The sequence below is a fragment of the Balaenoptera ricei genome, chromosome 4, assembly GCF_028023285.1.
Source record: "Balaenoptera ricei isolate mBalRic1 chromosome 4, mBalRic1.hap2, whole genome shotgun sequence".
Classification (NCBI taxonomy): Eukaryota; Metazoa; Chordata; class Mammalia; order Artiodactyla; family Balaenopteridae; genus Balaenoptera; species Balaenoptera ricei.
Window position 1 is genome coordinate 149189020 of NC_082642.1, and position 16870 is coordinate 149205889.

Sequence of the window (16870 nt, forward strand, 5' to 3'; positions counted from 1 at the left end):
CAGCGTTGTGGAGTGATGGGTGTGCTGAGCAGAGACTCGGGGGGGGGGGGGGGGAGCCTGCAGGTCCTGGGGGCGGCGTCCAGGTGGGGAGAAGAGCCCATGCTAAGGCCCTGAGGCTATGTTCAGGGTGGAGAAGAGCTCAGCGAGTCATTCTTAGAAGTCCACAGTTCGGAGCTAAGATGATGGCCTGACACACCTGAGAGCCCCACCCTTCAAAGTCGCCCTGTATTATTATTAGGGTTCTCCAGAGAAACGGAACCAATAGGAGATAGAGAGATGGATAGATAGATAGATAGATAGATAGATAGAAAGATAGACTGATTTTAAAGAATTGGCTCACATATTTGTGGAGGTTGGCAAGTTTGAAACCTGCAGGGCAGGCTGGCAGTCTGAAAACTCAGGTAAGATTTGATGTTCAGTCTAGAGTTTGAATTCCGCAGGACAGCAGGCTGGAAACCCCGGCAGAAGTTCTATGTTGCGGCCTGGAGAAAAACTCCTCTTTCAGGTGACCCCAGTCTTTGCTCTTAAGGCCTTCCATGGGTTGGCTGAGGTCCACCCACGTTATGGAGGGTGATCTGCGTCACTCAAAGTCTGCTGATTTACTGTTAGTCATACCTTTTTTTTTAAATTGAAGTATAGTTGATTTACAATGTTTCAGGTGTACAGCAAAGTGATTCAGTTATACATGTATATGTGTGTGTGTGTGTGTGTGTGTGTGTGTATTCTTTTTCAAATTCTTTCCCATTATAGATTATTACAAGATATTGAATAGTTCCCTGTGCTATACAGTAGGTCCTTGATGTTTGTCTATTTTGTATATAGTAGTGTGTATCTGTTAATCCCAAGCTCCTAATTTATCCCTCCTCCCCTTTCCCCTTTAGTAACCATAAGTTTATTTTCTATGTCTAATGTTAGTCATATCTTAAAAATACCTTCAGAATGACATCTAGACTGGTGTCTGACCAAACCACGGGGCACTGTAGCCTAGCCAAAATGACACATGAAATTAACCATCACACGCCCCGATCTGCGGCGGTGAAACGGCCTCAGCTCCACCCGCCGTGTTACCAGAGAGAACAGACCGGTTGTGAAATGGCCCAAGAAGTTGCACTTTATTCATCAAACCTGAAATGAGCTCCTTAATGTGTTAAATTGCTACAATTGATTCCTGGATCACATGTGAAATTAAACATTAATTTAAGAAAGAAGTTTATACATAACTAATATCTTGGATCTGAAAAAAAAAAAAAAAAAAGAAGAAGAAGAACGTAAAGTGACCTAGCTACACAGGCACACTCTCAGGCAAGGCTGGAGAGAGAACCAAAAAGCAATTCACAAGGAACACGTGTCACATGTGTCTCCGAGGCCCCTCGCCCAGCGTTCAGGGAAGGAAGGCCCTTGCGTCGGGAAGGTAGAAGGTCGTCTGCAGGGCAGCTGAGGCAGACAGCAGAAGCAGGCCCAAGTGGGCATCCGGCCGCTCTTAATCAGCTCCCGTCTTAACAGGCTTGCCTGCCACGTGGGCAGAGAGACCCTCGTGAGGGTGGCTCCTGCTGTCTGTCCGTAGGGCCCGGTGCTCCAGCAAGTGACTTGTGAGTTTGGAAACTCCATTCTCCCTCCCATATAACATCTGCCCGTGTTCACAATGTCTCCACCCCCTTCTCCTTTGTTCCTGCTGCTGCGTTAGGTCAAAGGACCATTGCCTGGTCATCGCAGGAGTCCCCCTGTCCCTAGGCATGGCTTTCTCCCCTGGCTGGCCGGAGGTACCTTCTAAAAGGCAAATCTGATCCCTGCCCTCCTGGCCATCCTGCAGGGGCTTCCTGTATTATCTGGTTTGCTTAGCTGGACAAGGCACCCTTGGTGATCTGACCTCTTTCGACAGAAAGGGACTCCACTTCTTAATATCAGTGTGGGACATCCCCTTTCTCACTGAGTCTAGCTTAGCCATGTGTGTTTTGGGAGACAGCAGTAAGTAACATCTATTTTAGGAGTGCTTTTGAGCAGAACTTGGTCAGCCAGGTAGGTAGATCTGTGTGCAGGCTGAATGACTGACGTTCCGTACGTCACTGCCTTAGGTTCCTGGGAGGTTGGATGGGAGTTTGGTTTAAAGGGAAAAGTCATCAGCCAGAGAAAACGTTAGCAGACCCCGTGGTTCAAAGACAGGTTTCCATAGAGAGTTCAAGGAATCCTCAGGTCAGCCGTAAATAAGCCTTGTTGACTCAGGAAAGGTCTGTGAACGGGAGACTGTGGCCCTTGCTTGGCTGTTCAGTTTCAAAATCCTGAGCCCTGGCCAGTCACATGGCAGAAACAGCCTGTTCACCCTCTCCCCCTCCCCTCCCTCCCCTCACAGCCGCGTGCTTCTGCCCACGGCCCCTTGAGTACCCGAGAGGCCGAGGATCAAGCTTTTCACTGCATTCATGAACCACCACCCTAATGCCAGAGGGCCTCTGGCCCTAGGCTCTGCAGTGTGAAGGGGTCCAAGGGAAAGGGAAGGGGTCCTTGAGGGTCCCCCTTCATCTCACCATCTCGTGTGCCCTTCATCTCACTGTCTCGGGTCCCCCTTCACCTCACCGTCTCGGGTCCCCGTTCATCTTGTCCCCCAGCCTTACGTGGAGGCCTCTGGTTTCACCTTTCGGGTTAGCACTTAAGGGCAGAACCGTGCATGTGTGCCGAAATATGAACCCCAGGCTGCCTGTGCTGATGAATTTTCTTGATCTAACTGAATGCTAAGAAATACTCCACTCCTAGGCCCAGGTAAACTGTACGTAAGGGTTTTAAACTGAATTTGGCGTGTTCGCCCCACAAAAATCATCAGTTTTCCCTCTGGTATAAACACACTTTAATATCACCCACTTTAAAAAGCACCCTCTTTTGACCCCCTGTCTCCCATCCACTGCATCTGCAAGTCCTGTGGGCTCTCCCCGTACCCAGTATCCAGACTGTTTGCTCCCAGCCCACTCAGGGCTTCTCTCACCTGGACCATCTGGGCTGCCTCTTGACTGGTCTCCGGCCTCGCTTCTCGATTCCATACCCTCCTTAGCCCCTTCTTCACTTAGCAGTCAGAGGGATTTTATTTAAATCAAATCAGATCACATCCCCCCACCCCACTTAAAGCCCTTCACTCTGTCTACTGTAGGATAAACCCAGTCTCCCAGCTGTGGTCCGCCTCTCTCTCTCCTTCCTTCACTACCTCTGGAGCACTCCACACTCATTCATACCCCAGGGCCTTTGCACAAGCTCTTCCTTTGGCCTAGAATGATCTCACCCCACATCTTTGCATGGCCAGCTCCGTCTCGTCATTCGGGAATCAACTCAGGCGTCATTTCAGAGAGGTTTTCCGAAGCAGCTTGCCAACACGGAACCTTGTCCCTGCCATCCCACTCGAGCTGTCCCCATTTGATTGTCTTCATAACATGGAAATAGTCACTTATGTGCATATGGTCTCTCTCCCCTGGAGAAAGCCAGCACTGCAGAGGAGATGTGTCTTTTTTTTTCCTGTGGAATTCCCAGCAAGCAGAGCAGAGCCTGGCACAGAGCAGGTGCCCATGTGAATCTCGAGCCCCGTGAATGAATCAGAGCCCCCCCTTCCTAAGTGAGGCGCCCACACTGGCCTCTGGCAGGTGGATGGTTGCCGGCCTGGAATGTGGGCCTGGTGTTGTCACAGCTTCCAACCTCTCGTGAGATGCTGGGAATCTGAATTTTTTTTTAATGTGAAATTTTTCAACTTTTAAAACACCGTGCGAGCCAAACAAAACATGCCTACAGGCCACATCCGGTCCATGGGCCGCCGGTGTGTGATCCCTGCTCTCAGTTCCAAGTTATTACTGCAGCTGGGCCTCAGCACTTTGAAGAAGGAGAAAGGGCTGTTTATTTTTAACCCCGGAACCTGGCGTGAGCTTGGGAGGATGGTTGCCTAAAGGCCAAGTGGTCGGGTCTCACCTTGGGCCTCTGAAACGGGATGTGTGTGCTTTTACTCTTGCATGTAAGCTAAAGTCTGGTGCAGCCCCACAAGCTCAGAGTCTGGGTACCGAGGGCAGCTCCCCATACTCGGTCAGAAAGCAGAGCGGAGCGGGGCTTTAGCACTCAGATACCCAGCAAGAGCATTTCCAGTTCTTTCTAAAAGATAATCGTTGTGATGATTGTTGTTCTGCACAAGCACCGTCATTGTATTGAACAGAAATAAGAAAAAGATTCAGTCACAGATTTTTCCCATCAAATGAAAAGATTTTTCTTTTCAGGATCTCTTCCAAGTCCTGGTGTATGATGAGCAGAAAACAACTTTTACATAATGGCAATTCTGAAGTAGATACATTTGAATTCTGCTTTGAAATTTAACTTTATATCATGTGTGGTTTTCCACCTGACCAACAAAATCCTGACAAAGTCAATCACTCTCTTGTTAAAGGGATACAGTATATACCTTACTTACCCATTCCTTGGTGGCTGTTTCATTGTTTTTTTTTTTTAATTAATTAATTTATTTTCTGGCTGCATTGGGTCTTTGTTGCTACGTGAGGGCTTTCTCTAGTTGCGGCGAACAGGGGCTACTCTTCATTGGGGTGTGAGGGCTTCTCATTGCGGTGGCTTCTCTTGTTGCGGAGCACGGGCTCTAGAGCGCAGGCTCAGTAGTTGTGGCGCTCGGGCTTAGTTGCTCCACGGCATGTGGGATCTTCCCTGACCAGGGCTCGAACCCGTGTCCCCTGCATTGGCAGGCGGATTCTTAACCACTGCACCACCAGGGAAGTCCCTATTTCATTGTTTCTGATTTTTAAATATCATAAACAATGTGTAAGGAACCTGTGCTTGTAGCTTTTTCTTTCCTCTGGATTATTTCCTTGGGATAAATTCCCAGAAGTTTTATTCCAAAAGAGCATGGGCATGTTTACAGTTCTTCCCATGTACCACCAGAGGTCTTTCCAAAACCTTTTCGTACCAATTTATATGCGTAAACAGCGACGTAGAACTGTGGGTTTCCCTGCAATTTTGGCAGCATTCTGTATGATTTTTCTTCATGTTTCCAAGTTAATAGGTATAAAATGGCCTTTCTGTATATTTTTTATTTGCTTTTCTTTGTTTATGAATGACCTTGAACCTTTCCCCTTGTTTTTGTGGTTATTGTATTTGTGCTTGCACACACTGTGTCTCTAGCCTTTGTCCTTCTGTTGTTGTTGTTGAGATCTTTATTTTTTCCATTAATTTTGAGGAGCTCAAGACAGAGTAAAGATATGAACCCTTTATACATTTTTTTCTGCTGGAAGTTTCCCATGCCACAGTATAGTTTTTTCTGAACTTGTAGTCTGGGTTTGCTATATAGGGCTGGTTGCGTCTGTGTACTTCATACGTAGGATAAGTTCAAGGGGAATGGGTTGAGTGGTGGTGGAGAGGGGGACGCCCCTGGTGGGAGTCGGGCAGGTACACGTGGCCCCCGAGTCATGGTGTGACACCATCATGCTCCCACAAGCGTCCTCAGGGCTGCCCAAGGCCTGGCTGTCAGTACCTGCCATAGTGGGACCCAAGCTTCTCCTGGACATTCCCAAGGATATGAGGGTACTCGTGCTGTCCTCGGCAAGGCCTCCGGGTCTGGGCTGGGAGGAGGGCGGGCAGAGCCTCCATGTTCTATGGGTGATACTCTAAGCTGGTCCCATCTGGAATGTATCAAGGCAGGCGCAGCCATGGTGAGGCATTGGTCACACACCACACCCTGGCCTTGAACAGGGCTTCCCAGTCTTCCCACATCATCACACACAGAAAATTATATTTGTATGACACAGAGGGGTAAAGGGAGGCACTGCCCATTCCCAGAATCAAGAGTCAAAGGGAAGCCTGGAGGCCTGAGGAGAAACATTCAGCGTACCTGTGTGCATTCACTGTTTGTTTTTTTTTAATTAATTAATTTATTTATTTTTGGCTGCGTTGGGTCTTCGTTGCTACGTGTGGGCTTTCTCTAGTTGCGGCGAGCAAGGGCTACTCTTTGTTACAGCGCACGTGCTTCTCATTGCGGTGGCTTCTCTTGTTGTGGAGCACAGGCTCTAGGTGCACAGGCTTCAGTAGTTGTGGCACGTGGGCTCAGTAGTTGTGGCTCGCGGGCTCTAGAGCACAGGCTCAGTAGTTGTGGCGCACGGGCTTAGTTGCTCCGCGGCATGTGGGATCTTCCCGGACCAGGGCTCGAACCTGTGTCCCCTGCATTGGCAGGTTGATTCTTAACCACTGAGCCACCAGGGAAGTCCCTGCATTCACTGTTGAAGTTGGGAAGCTCTGCCTTGAAGATGCACTTGGCTCAGGGTGCAAAGGTTACTGATGCTGGGATTCTCTTCAAGGCCTTTAGACTTTAACCATCTCCTCAAGGTCCTCCCAACTATGCCCACTGCCCAGTCCGAAAGCTACTCCTATAGTTTTAGGATTTTCTTTCCCCAGCAACCCACTTCCAAGTATCTAAATGTGTATTTGTTTTTTTTTTAATTTTTTTAAATTGAAGTATAGTTGATTTACAATGTTGTGCCAGTCTCTGCTGTACAGCAAAGTGACTCAGTTATACACATGTAGACATTCTTTTTTATATTCTTTTCCATTATGGTTTATCACGGATGTTGAATATACTTTTGTGTACTATACAGTAGGACCTTGTTGTTTACCCATTCTAAATGTAATAGTTTGCATCTACTGTATTTGTTTTCTATTGCAGAGTAATGAAATATTCCCAAATTTAATGGCTTAAAACAAAAATGAACATTTATTACCACACAGTTTCTGTGGGACAGGGATTCTGGGGTACCCTAGTAGGGAAGTTCTTGCTTAGGGCCTCATGGTGCCTCATGGTTGCAGCCAGCATGTTGGCTTGGGCTGCAGTCACCTGAGGGCTGGACTTCCCTCAGGAAGGGAAGTGACTGAGGTGACTCGCTCATATGGCGGGCAAGTTGGTGCAGGTTGTTGGTGGGAGACCTTGGTTCTCCCCACATAGGTCTCTTGAGTGTCCTTGAGACATGGCAGCTGGCTTCTCTCAGAGCCCAAGATGCAGAAGAGCAAATGGAAGCCACACACCGTCACCTCCACCCAACTCTATGGGTCACACAGACCAGCTGATTCTTTGAGGGAGGAGGCTACACAAGGGTGTGAATTCCAGGAGGTGGAGACCATTGGGGGCCATCTTGAAGGCTGTTATGGGCTGAACTGTGTCCTCGTAAAATTCCTGCGTTGACGTCCTAACCTCCAGTACCTCAGAATTGTGACTGTTTGGGAAGATGGGGCCTTTAAAGAGGTGACTAAGTTAAACCGAGGTCACATGGGAGGGCCTTAATCCAACATGACTGCGTATAAGAAGGGGAAGTCAGGACAGGGACACACACAGAGGGAAGACCATGTGAGGACGCAGGGAGAGGTCAGCCATTTGCAAGCTAAGGAGAGAAACCTCAGAAGGAGCCAACCGTCCTGACATCTTGGACTTCCGGCCTCCAGAACCAAGAGGAAACAAAGTTCTGTTGTTGAAGCCACCCAGTTTGTGGTACTCACTACCACAGCCCTATAAACTACTACAGAGGCTGATCGTCACAGCTGTCAAGCAAAGAAAACCAGAGCAGCAAGGCTGATGGCCATGCCAGCTGTCAAAAAGTGACATTTTACTGTCACACAGGTTCAAACACAGATAGATCTGGTGTCTCTTCTTGAGGGTGGTGACCCAAAAGACATTTCTGAAAGATCTTAAAGCAAGTCAGATCCCTCAGAACTTACGGCTCCTCTTGGGACTTCCCTGGTGGTCCAGTGGTTAAGACTCCCCGTGCTTCCAACGCAGGGGCCGTGGGTTCAACCCCTGGTCGGAGAACTAAGATCCCACATGCCGCGCGGCATGGCCAAAAAATTTGGAAAAAAACTTACAGCTCCTCTAGTGGAAGAGAAACTGAAAGAAAGGTATGGAAGTGATTGATCAGCGTTGGTTCCAGAGAAACACCAGTGAAGCAGCATCCTAACACAGAAAGGACTGAACCTTCCCACAGACCCGGGCATGAACTTAGGAAGGCAGGCCTCCAGAAAGCTGTCTTGGCTGGGCCTCCACTATGGGACGTCATTTCCTGCTGCAGCTACATTTTCTGGGTGGGCTCCAGGGATTCTATTTCCCTAAGAAGAGAATGAGAAAAACGACACAATGGATGTCAAAGGCTGGGCTAAGGCCACCCCAAGGCCAAGTGTGGGCAGGCCTGGACTTTTCAGCCAAAGATCAAGGTGCCAGGGGTTCCCACTACCAAGAAAGTCTCTTAAGAGCAACCAGCCTAATTATCTGAATAAACACAGGTTGTAAAGAGTGATTAACTTCAGTTTCAGTGTTAAACAGTAGCCCCCCCCCCCACAAAAAAAGTTGAATATCTTGTTATCACGTGTATTGGGGTGGAGGGTAGTTTGCCAGGCAGAGAGGTGCAAACAGAATCAGCCTGGGAGGGAAATAACCACTTTAAAAAAAGAATCCTGCCAATGGTTCAGAGCTCAGTATCAACAAGGAAATGGTCAGACCTGAATCGGACCTGAATTACCTTGGGCCTCCTCCTAAAAACACACTGTGGGTTCTTTCCTTCTCACCAAGATAAATTCTTTCACTCCCAGGGTAGCTATGAGTGTAGAAACATGGCTCTGTAAATCACACTGGTCACAAGACCTCCTGGGTCCAAGAGGATTGTAGTCTTATAAATGGGAGTCTCTTCCCCCCGCCCTTCCTCTGTTAGCCTTAAAGAGTATGGTCAGGCACATGTCCTAAGAAAATATAAAGTTTCCAGGGCTCTCATACAATTCTGGCAAGAGCATGAATTGGTACAACTCTTCTGGATAACGGTTTGGCAGTGTGTATCAAAAACTTTAACATTTTGAATGCCCTTTGACAAAGCAGTCTACTTCCAAGAATTGGAAACTATCATGCCTGTGTGCAAGTATTTATCTCTAAGGATGTTTCACATAGAATTCTTTATAGCATTAAACAATGGAAAACATCAGAATGTCCACCAATAGGGTATTGTAAATAGAGCTGATACATCCATAAAGTGAGAATCTCTACAGCTCTTTAAAATGATGCTTATGTTACAATTTTCACAAATATATTAATAAATGAGAAAAAATAGCATACAGAGTAATATGTACATGATCCCATTGAGGGGGAAGGACATTTAAACATAGAAAAGTGGCTAGAAGGATGTTCTTTAAAGGTTAACCATTTTTTTCTTATTAGTGGGATTTACTGAGGATTTTTATTTTCCTGGTTTAGGCATATTTGTGATTTTCAAGTTTTCAACTACAAACATGTTTTTATTTTGAAACAGAAGAAAATAATAGTTTACAGAAAAAAACAATAATAGTTATTATAGGACTTCTAAGAATAACTTCATAATTCATACTGTTACTTATTCCCAATGTAGGTGGCTTATACAGAAATCATACAGTGCATTCTCAAATCTCTTGAGATTTAAGGGTTTTTTTTTTTTTCAACTGATAAATGTGCTCAGAGAAGAACCTCAGATAATAATGAGGCTCCTAAAGACAGCAAAAATATTCACAATCAACCCTGTGCATCCACAAAGCAATGAAAAATAATAATAAAAATAAACTGCGGGGGACTGGGGAGAGATAAATTAAGAGTTTGGGATTAACAGATACACACTACTATATATAAAGTAAGTAAACAACAAGGACCTACTGTATAGCACAGGGAACTATACTCAACATCTTGTATTATAATAACCGATAATGGAAAAGAATCTGAAAAAGAATATATATGTATATATGTATAACTGAATCATTTTGCTATACACTTGAAACTAACACAACATTGTAAATTAATCGTACTTCAATAAAAAACTTTTTAAATAAACTGGAAGAAAATTCAAAGGACACATCTTTACTCCTAGGTAAACTTTTCATGGCTTCTGGGGCAAACTGAGTTATACAAAAGAATAGTTTATCATTACATTTGCAGAAAAATTTACATTTCTGAAAATAATCGCCCCAGAGACCCTCGTATTCAAAAGCTGTCTTCTATCCAGACATGAATTTTATTTTTCTTTTTAAGAAAGTTCATTTTGTACGCTTTCATTTCAAAGCAATGTAAACTCAAAAACTTGGAAAGTATCTTAAAATCGATAGGGGAAAAAAAACAAAACTTTCCCATCAGCCAAAAACATCCCCTGTTACCATCTTGGTGATTCTCCTTACAATGTTTTTAAATTTTTGCTTATTTGCAGGTTAAACTTTAATATTTAGGTCTGATTGTACCATATGCTTGTTTTCACTTAACAGGACCAAAGAAGGCATATAATTTAGACTATAAATTAAGTCCCAAAGGCCTTTTGCAGAAGTACCATTTTCCCATCTAACGTAAGCGGCGTGATGTCAGTGATGGTAACTGACATACATTGTGTGCTGGCATTGGACCCTCTAAACGTAGCATTTGTGGAATGGTCACGCCAACCAGTAAGTCAGCCCTGTATCTTCACTGTCCAGCTGAGGAAACAGGACTAGCAAGGGGGCTGAGGTACCCACTGCCCCATCCTCCTCCTCGCAGCTGCCACAGAGAGAGGGTCTTCTGGACTCTTAACCACAGGAGGTATTCCATTCAACCTTAGAGACAGCTGGTGAGGACAGTTCACGTTTATGTGGGCTTTGACTTCTGCAGTTGCTTCATACAAACCTCACAGAGAGACAGTGAAAAAGATGTTCCTCGTGCTACGCAGGAGGGACACAGAGTCTCAGTGAGTTAAGCAGATGCCAGGTGCTGGGCAAACAGCAGAGAAACTCCCGTGCCCTCCAGGAGCTCTCATCCAGCGAGAGATCCAGGCACAAAAGCAGCTGACCTAACACAACACAACACACCGTAAGCAACACGACTGCCCACCGCAGACCCCAGCTCCATTCAGCAGCCCTCTCCATGGGGCATCCCCCTCTGTGCTCTGGACGCCATCGCCCTTGCCCCTTAGGCTTGGGGTGGTAGCATCTCACTGCTCTTCCTTGCCCCGGGGTGCTGCACCATCCTTCGAGGTGTTCACATCCCATTCACATCACACCTTTGTAAAGTCTCTGTATCAAGCTTGCTTTACATTGTCCGATTTGAGCGCTGCGTGGCCTGCCAGAACCCTGATGATACCCACTGCTCACGTTACTATTCTTTACTCTTCACGAAGACGTACTTGATGCTCAGGCGCTTAAAACATTTCATTCCGTCTTCATTGGCTGCTTGACTTGCTGTTTACTTTTCTTTCATTCATAAGAACGCACCAAATTAGGTCCAGCAAGATGCCTCCTTTAGACTGGAGTGTTCAGAAGCAGTCAGAAAAAAGATGGATCTATTCCAGGGCAGAGCGAGCTGCAGAGAAGAACTGACCCAGGGACCAACAGGAGGATGACAGCTTCCTGAAGCCCCTCCAGGCAGCTTTTCTCAGCACAGATTTGAACTCACGGATCACACCCCGCCCTGCCCCCCACACACACACGTACCAAACACATTCTAAAGCCAGATAGATGGGATGTTTGTATTCCCTCGTATCCATGCCAGTCCACTAATTCATTCATTAAATATATCGTTGTTGGGTGCCTGCTGTGTGCCCGACACACCAGTGATCGGGCATCATGGAATTGGACTTAGCAAAATAAATCAGAACCTTCATGAATATATTCAGATCAAGTGCTTTTATAATAATGTTCCTCACCATTTGTTGAGATATACATATTACATACATTTAGATATATCACATATATATTCACACATACACACATACATATATACATATATGTTTATAGGGTCCATATATTTTTATATGTGTGAATATATAATACACACATATTACATAAACAAATATAATTTATATATTTTATATATGTGTGTGCATGTATATGTATGTGTGTGTGTGTGTGTGTGTGTGTATTTATTTCATTAATTGTCCTTTCCTCAAGATCATTGTCTTTCCAGCTTCGTGGTGTTTACCACAGATCTTTCCTTTCTTTTTTTTTCTTCCTTTTTTTTGGTTTAGCCATACCGTGATGCTTATGGGATCTTAGTTCCCCAATCAGGGATTGAACCCGCGCCCTCAACAGTGAAAGTGCTGAGTCCTAACCACTGGACCTCCAGGGAATTTCCAAACAGATCCTTCCTTTCAACTGGACTCTTTCACGGATCTCTAGTTAACATAAGAGATGGAGGTGGAGCTTCCCTGAGATGTGAGCTTTCCCACCTTTCTCTAGGTGCGTGTCCCGGTGGTACCTCCGGCCGGTTGTGGATAGAGGCACACGCGGTGGGTGGCGAAGAGTCAGGGCGATGCCCAGCAGGCCTGATGGAGGGGAAATGAGGACCTAAGATGCCTTCACGGAAGACAGTTCGGGGCCAAAACCATAGACCGATGAGTCTCCGAGAGAAAAGGGTCAGAAAAAGAGAAGCGAGCGCCTCTAGTAAGAGACAAATTCACGGCCCAGATAACCTGAAAGGCCGACACCTGTAGACAAGGGCTAAACACGTGAGTCAAATGGGCTAGCAGAGCATCTGACCCAAACAGCTCTCAAATAAGTAAATGCTAGTTCCTCTTCTGAGAGCACTGACACTCGAACTGTGTTCCAGAGAACCCCGGATTCTGAGGAGGCACCCCAGGGACGAGCAGCTAGCGAAAGGTGGGAAAGCTCACACCTCATCTTTGCATATCTACACATATAAAAATATACGAAGCATATATATATGGGCCATATAAACATATATGTATGTGTATATATATATGTACATATGTGTGAATATATGTATGTATTGGGTTGGCCAGAAATTTCATTTGCTTCCAAAAATTTCATTCGGTTTTAAGTAGCAATAAGAGATACATTTTTCATTTTCACCAAGAACTTTATTGAACAACATAGTCACTAACTGAACGGACTTTTTGGCCAACCCAATATATGGTTTCTCTTGCTTCTGGTTCCCTCTGAGTCCTTCTTGCACCCCGTTTCCACTGGCCTTTGTGCACCCCTGTACCCCACTGCTGACTGACCCCTTCCCTTCTCTTCCTGAGTAATCTATTTCAAGACTTTCTTCCTCTGAGCACCTGGTGGTGAGGACATCTGAAGCAGGTCTCCAGAGCCCAGGGGGAGTTTCAGAAGGGATGGAGGTTGTAACCTTACCTTTGTTCTTTTGTTCTGTAATTCTTTGAGCATCAGGCTCCGTGGAAGGTGCCGGGAGCAGGAGGTGCCCATCTAGTCTGGAGACAGACTAAGGAGCAAATAAGTAGAGCTGTGTGATGAGAGCTATACAAGGAGAAGTAGAAGCAGAGAGAAGGAAACTGCTAACTGCAGCCTGAGGGGTGGGAGCCATGGCGAAGTGACCGCTGAGCAGACACAGGGGACAGGGGTATTGCGAGCAGGCAAGAGAGCATATGCAAAGGTGCAGAGACAAGGAGGGTCACAGTCTGGCCTTCTGGAGAGGCAGGGTGCTCTGCGGGCTGGGGACCCAGGCTGCGGCGGGAGAATGGCAGCCAAGGAAGCTAAACGAGGGGAGAGGAGGTGAGTCACACTGGGTTCTAAGGAGTTGGACTTGATCTCTTGGTCGGGCGGGTGGGGACCAGATCTTAAGCAGGCGAGTGATAGGATTGGGAAGAACATTCTGAGGGCAAAGAAGAGAAGCATGGGAAGTGGAAGACAACGAGGGAGGGAGAGCAGTTAAAAGATTTCCTGCAGAAGTGACAGGGTCGAAGCTGAAGCTGTGGCTGGGAACTGAGGAGGGATGATTCTAGGACCGAGCGTCAGACCCGGAGGAGGGAGCCGGGGCTTCTGGCTGGTCTGCCTGGAGGATGTCGCAGCGTGACTGAGAGCAGGATGTGGGGGAAAAGCAAGCTCGTGCTGGGTCGCTTGGGTGTTGGTGGGGGCGGGGGACATGATGAATGTCACGTGAGGAGCGAGAGGTTCCTGAGGGAACAGTGAAGGCAGTCCATTACGGGAGCTGGAGGCGGGCGGGTCCTCAGTTTTCCGATGGTCCAGGTGGACGTGGGCCCAGATGGCGTGTGCAGGTGCAAGAAGAGAGCCCAGGCTGAGGAGGGGCCTCCTGTGGGGCGAGCAGGCCTGCAGGGGGCTCTGGGATGGAACAGTCAGACAGATGGGGGTGAAGGGCACCAGGCAGCCAAGGTCAGGGGGGAACCGTCCAGCAAGAGTGTTCAGGCACCCAGAGTTACGGAGATGGGCAAGGATTAGGACCCGCCACATCTCTCTGCTAGGACAGTAGTAGGTCCCCGTGATCTGAGGGAAGGGACCCTTGTCAGGGTATGTGGAGGGCAGAGACACATTGAGGAATGGCTGGGACATGGGTGGAGGGAGACACAGCGGAGGTGGGGGGCATGGAGGACCTTTCCAGAATCCCGACTGTGAAGGAAAGCGATAAGGCTGGAGAGAGGTTCTGGGATTGGACTGCAGGGGTTTTGTTTTTACAGGGCAGAGGAGTTTGTCCTCTGTAAGACATGAACAGACAGCACAAGAAAAGTCCTGTGAGGGGACTTCCCTGGCGCTCCAGTGGTTAGGACTCCACGCTTTCACTGCCATGGCCCGGGTTCAGTCCCTGGTCGGGGAACTAAGATCCCGCAAGCTACGTGGTGTAGCCCAAAACAGAAAAGTCCTGTGACTGGGGTTCCTGCCGCTGGGCCCCTGTGCTGTCCCTGAGACCAGCTTCATAACATCAGCCCTTGGGCTCTGCAGGCATGCACATCCCACGGGCATTTCAGGGTCTGAAAACTTTCTTGAATGGTCCTTCCCCTCTGAAATGCAGAATAGTTTTTTATTTTGTTTTGTTTTATTTTAATGGATTTACCATCTCGTCCTCCAAACTGCCTACTCCTACTGGTCTCCCCTGTCCATGGCAATGGCACCGCCATCTCCTCTGTCCCCAGGCTGAAGTTCTGACTCATCCTCAGTGGGGCCCTCACCCCCCCCTCCACTGGAGGCCTGAAGAGTAGAGCTCAGAGGTTAAAAGGTTAAACCTGCAGACTTGGGGGCCTTTCCCCGGCGTTCACGTCCAGACCCTGCTGTCCTCATTCTTTAGCTGTATGAGGTTCCGTAACCTCTCACACATCTGTGTCTCCATTCACAAAATTGATATTTTATATATATACACACCCACACTCTCTCTCTCTATATATATATATCTATAAACATATATGTAATATAAACAACCTATTAGATATTAACTAACCTATTATAGATTATATAAGCAACTTATGATACATATTAATATATCATATCCTATATATAGTCTCTCTAAAACATAAGATATTATAATAAACAACCTATCTCATGGGGTTGTTGAAACATTGTATCAGTTCACATACGAGTGCTGAGAGCAGAGCCTGGCAGAATGTCAGCTGTTATAGTGAGCTGCACTTTGCAAGGTCTCTAGAATTCTCTTGTCCATTCCCTTCTCTTCAAGCCCTTAACTCCTGCCAACGTGTGTTATTAAAATTGCTTCCAAACTCGTCTCCCTGCCTTTGGTTCCTTTTCTCTCCCAGGGCATCTCATACACTGTCCCCCAAGGAAGTAGCATCAGGGCATTTTTTAGGCTCCCTGTGGCTTGCAGAATAAAGTTGAAAGTCTTTAGCTCAGCGTTCAGAGGTAGCTTGGTCCTGCTCCATTTTGCTTTTCCGGCTCATCTACTGCATCTGCCTTGCCCACGCCCGCTATTCCAGCTCACGCTCAGCCCCTAGACTCCCACTAAGTGCTTCTGGCCCACTTGCCTTGGTGTTTCTACCTTTCTCTCTTTGCCTGCCTCTGTCCAATTCATGCTCCTTCTCCCGTGACCAAGCCCCTCTCCTCCATAAAGCCTGTCTTGACCACTCCGGTCCCCAGCAATCTCTCCTGCCTCCGACCCCATCACCTCTTGTCTGGACCAATCACTGCTGACGCTCACTCCGTGTTTCACTTTATTAGCCGTCAGGTTAATGTGGGTTTTGTCTCTCCAGCCCCATCCGACATCCTGCGAATGCAAGGCAGGCTTCTTCTGACTTGTTTTTCAGACGGTACCTAGACCAGTGCCTTGTCCTCCGTACGTGTTCAATTAATATTTACTAATTGTGATGGCATCGTGCCAGGGTGCTGAAAACCATGTCCTTATGTTTATTCATCCCTCTGTCCTTTTGTTCATTCATTCATTCGTTATTATTGGATTTCCACAGTGGACCAGGCTGTGGGAATTAGATAAGGAACAAAATAGAAAGAGTCCCTGTCCTCATGGAGCTTATGTTCAAACAGGGGAGAAGGATTCTCAAAATTAACCCAATAACTAAAATATTTCAGAGAGGTAACGCTCATAAAAGAAATACGAATCTTTATTCAACGTTCTACATGTTTTGCCTCTTCTGTATGCAGGGCCCGTTACCTGGCCGGGGGGACAGGGGCAGTGCCCAGTGCAAGATGCAAATACAGGGCCCCTTGTTCAAAAATACGTGAGGATTTCCGGCCAGTGACAGCAGAGCATTAGAGCAGTCTGATTAAAGTAAGCCCTTCCAGGCCTGCCTGTGTAGTATTGATACTTAGCCCATGCGGGGTGCTTTGATGAGACAGAAAAGAATCAGAGAAACAATCTGCATGAGATGTGAAATCCAGCTCAGTACACTTATTTACAGAAAATAACAGAAGCTACATGGTGGTCATACATGGAATCCAACGAACATGAAGTTCTTGATGTTCTTTGCCTCTCAGATTGCTTGTCTTACTCGGCTTTGCAAGTATTATCCAGGAGGTGTTATGGGAAGCAGAGATGCAAAATCCTCGTCAACAATCACCATTTCGGGAGCCCCTGTCTTCCAGGAGTGAAGAAATACCTCACCGTCGCCTACGCATGTGGTAAGAACCCACCCTCCACAAGCTGCTTGGAGACCCTGCCTCTTGCGGAGGT

The 16870-nt window shown here is 46.9% G+C and overlaps 1 protein-coding gene across 7 annotated transcripts in view; it reads left to right on the forward strand.

Annotated features, from left to right (window-relative positions):
- EVA1C (eva-1 homolog C) overlaps positions 1–16870 on the forward strand; it is an 83640-nt gene that overhangs the window by 46997 nt on the left and 19773 nt on the right. For 5 of the 7 annotated variants that reach the window (XM_059922266.1, XM_059922268.1, XM_059922269.1 and 2 more), the window contains exon 5: positions 16675–16818. The exons of the other annotated variants lie outside the window; for them this stretch is intronic. In XM_059922266.1, the coding sequence (XP_059778249.1) occupies positions 16675–16818 (144 nt within the window). The remainder of the gene's footprint in view (positions 1–16674; positions 16819–16870) is intronic. 7 annotated transcript variants of the gene reach the window in all.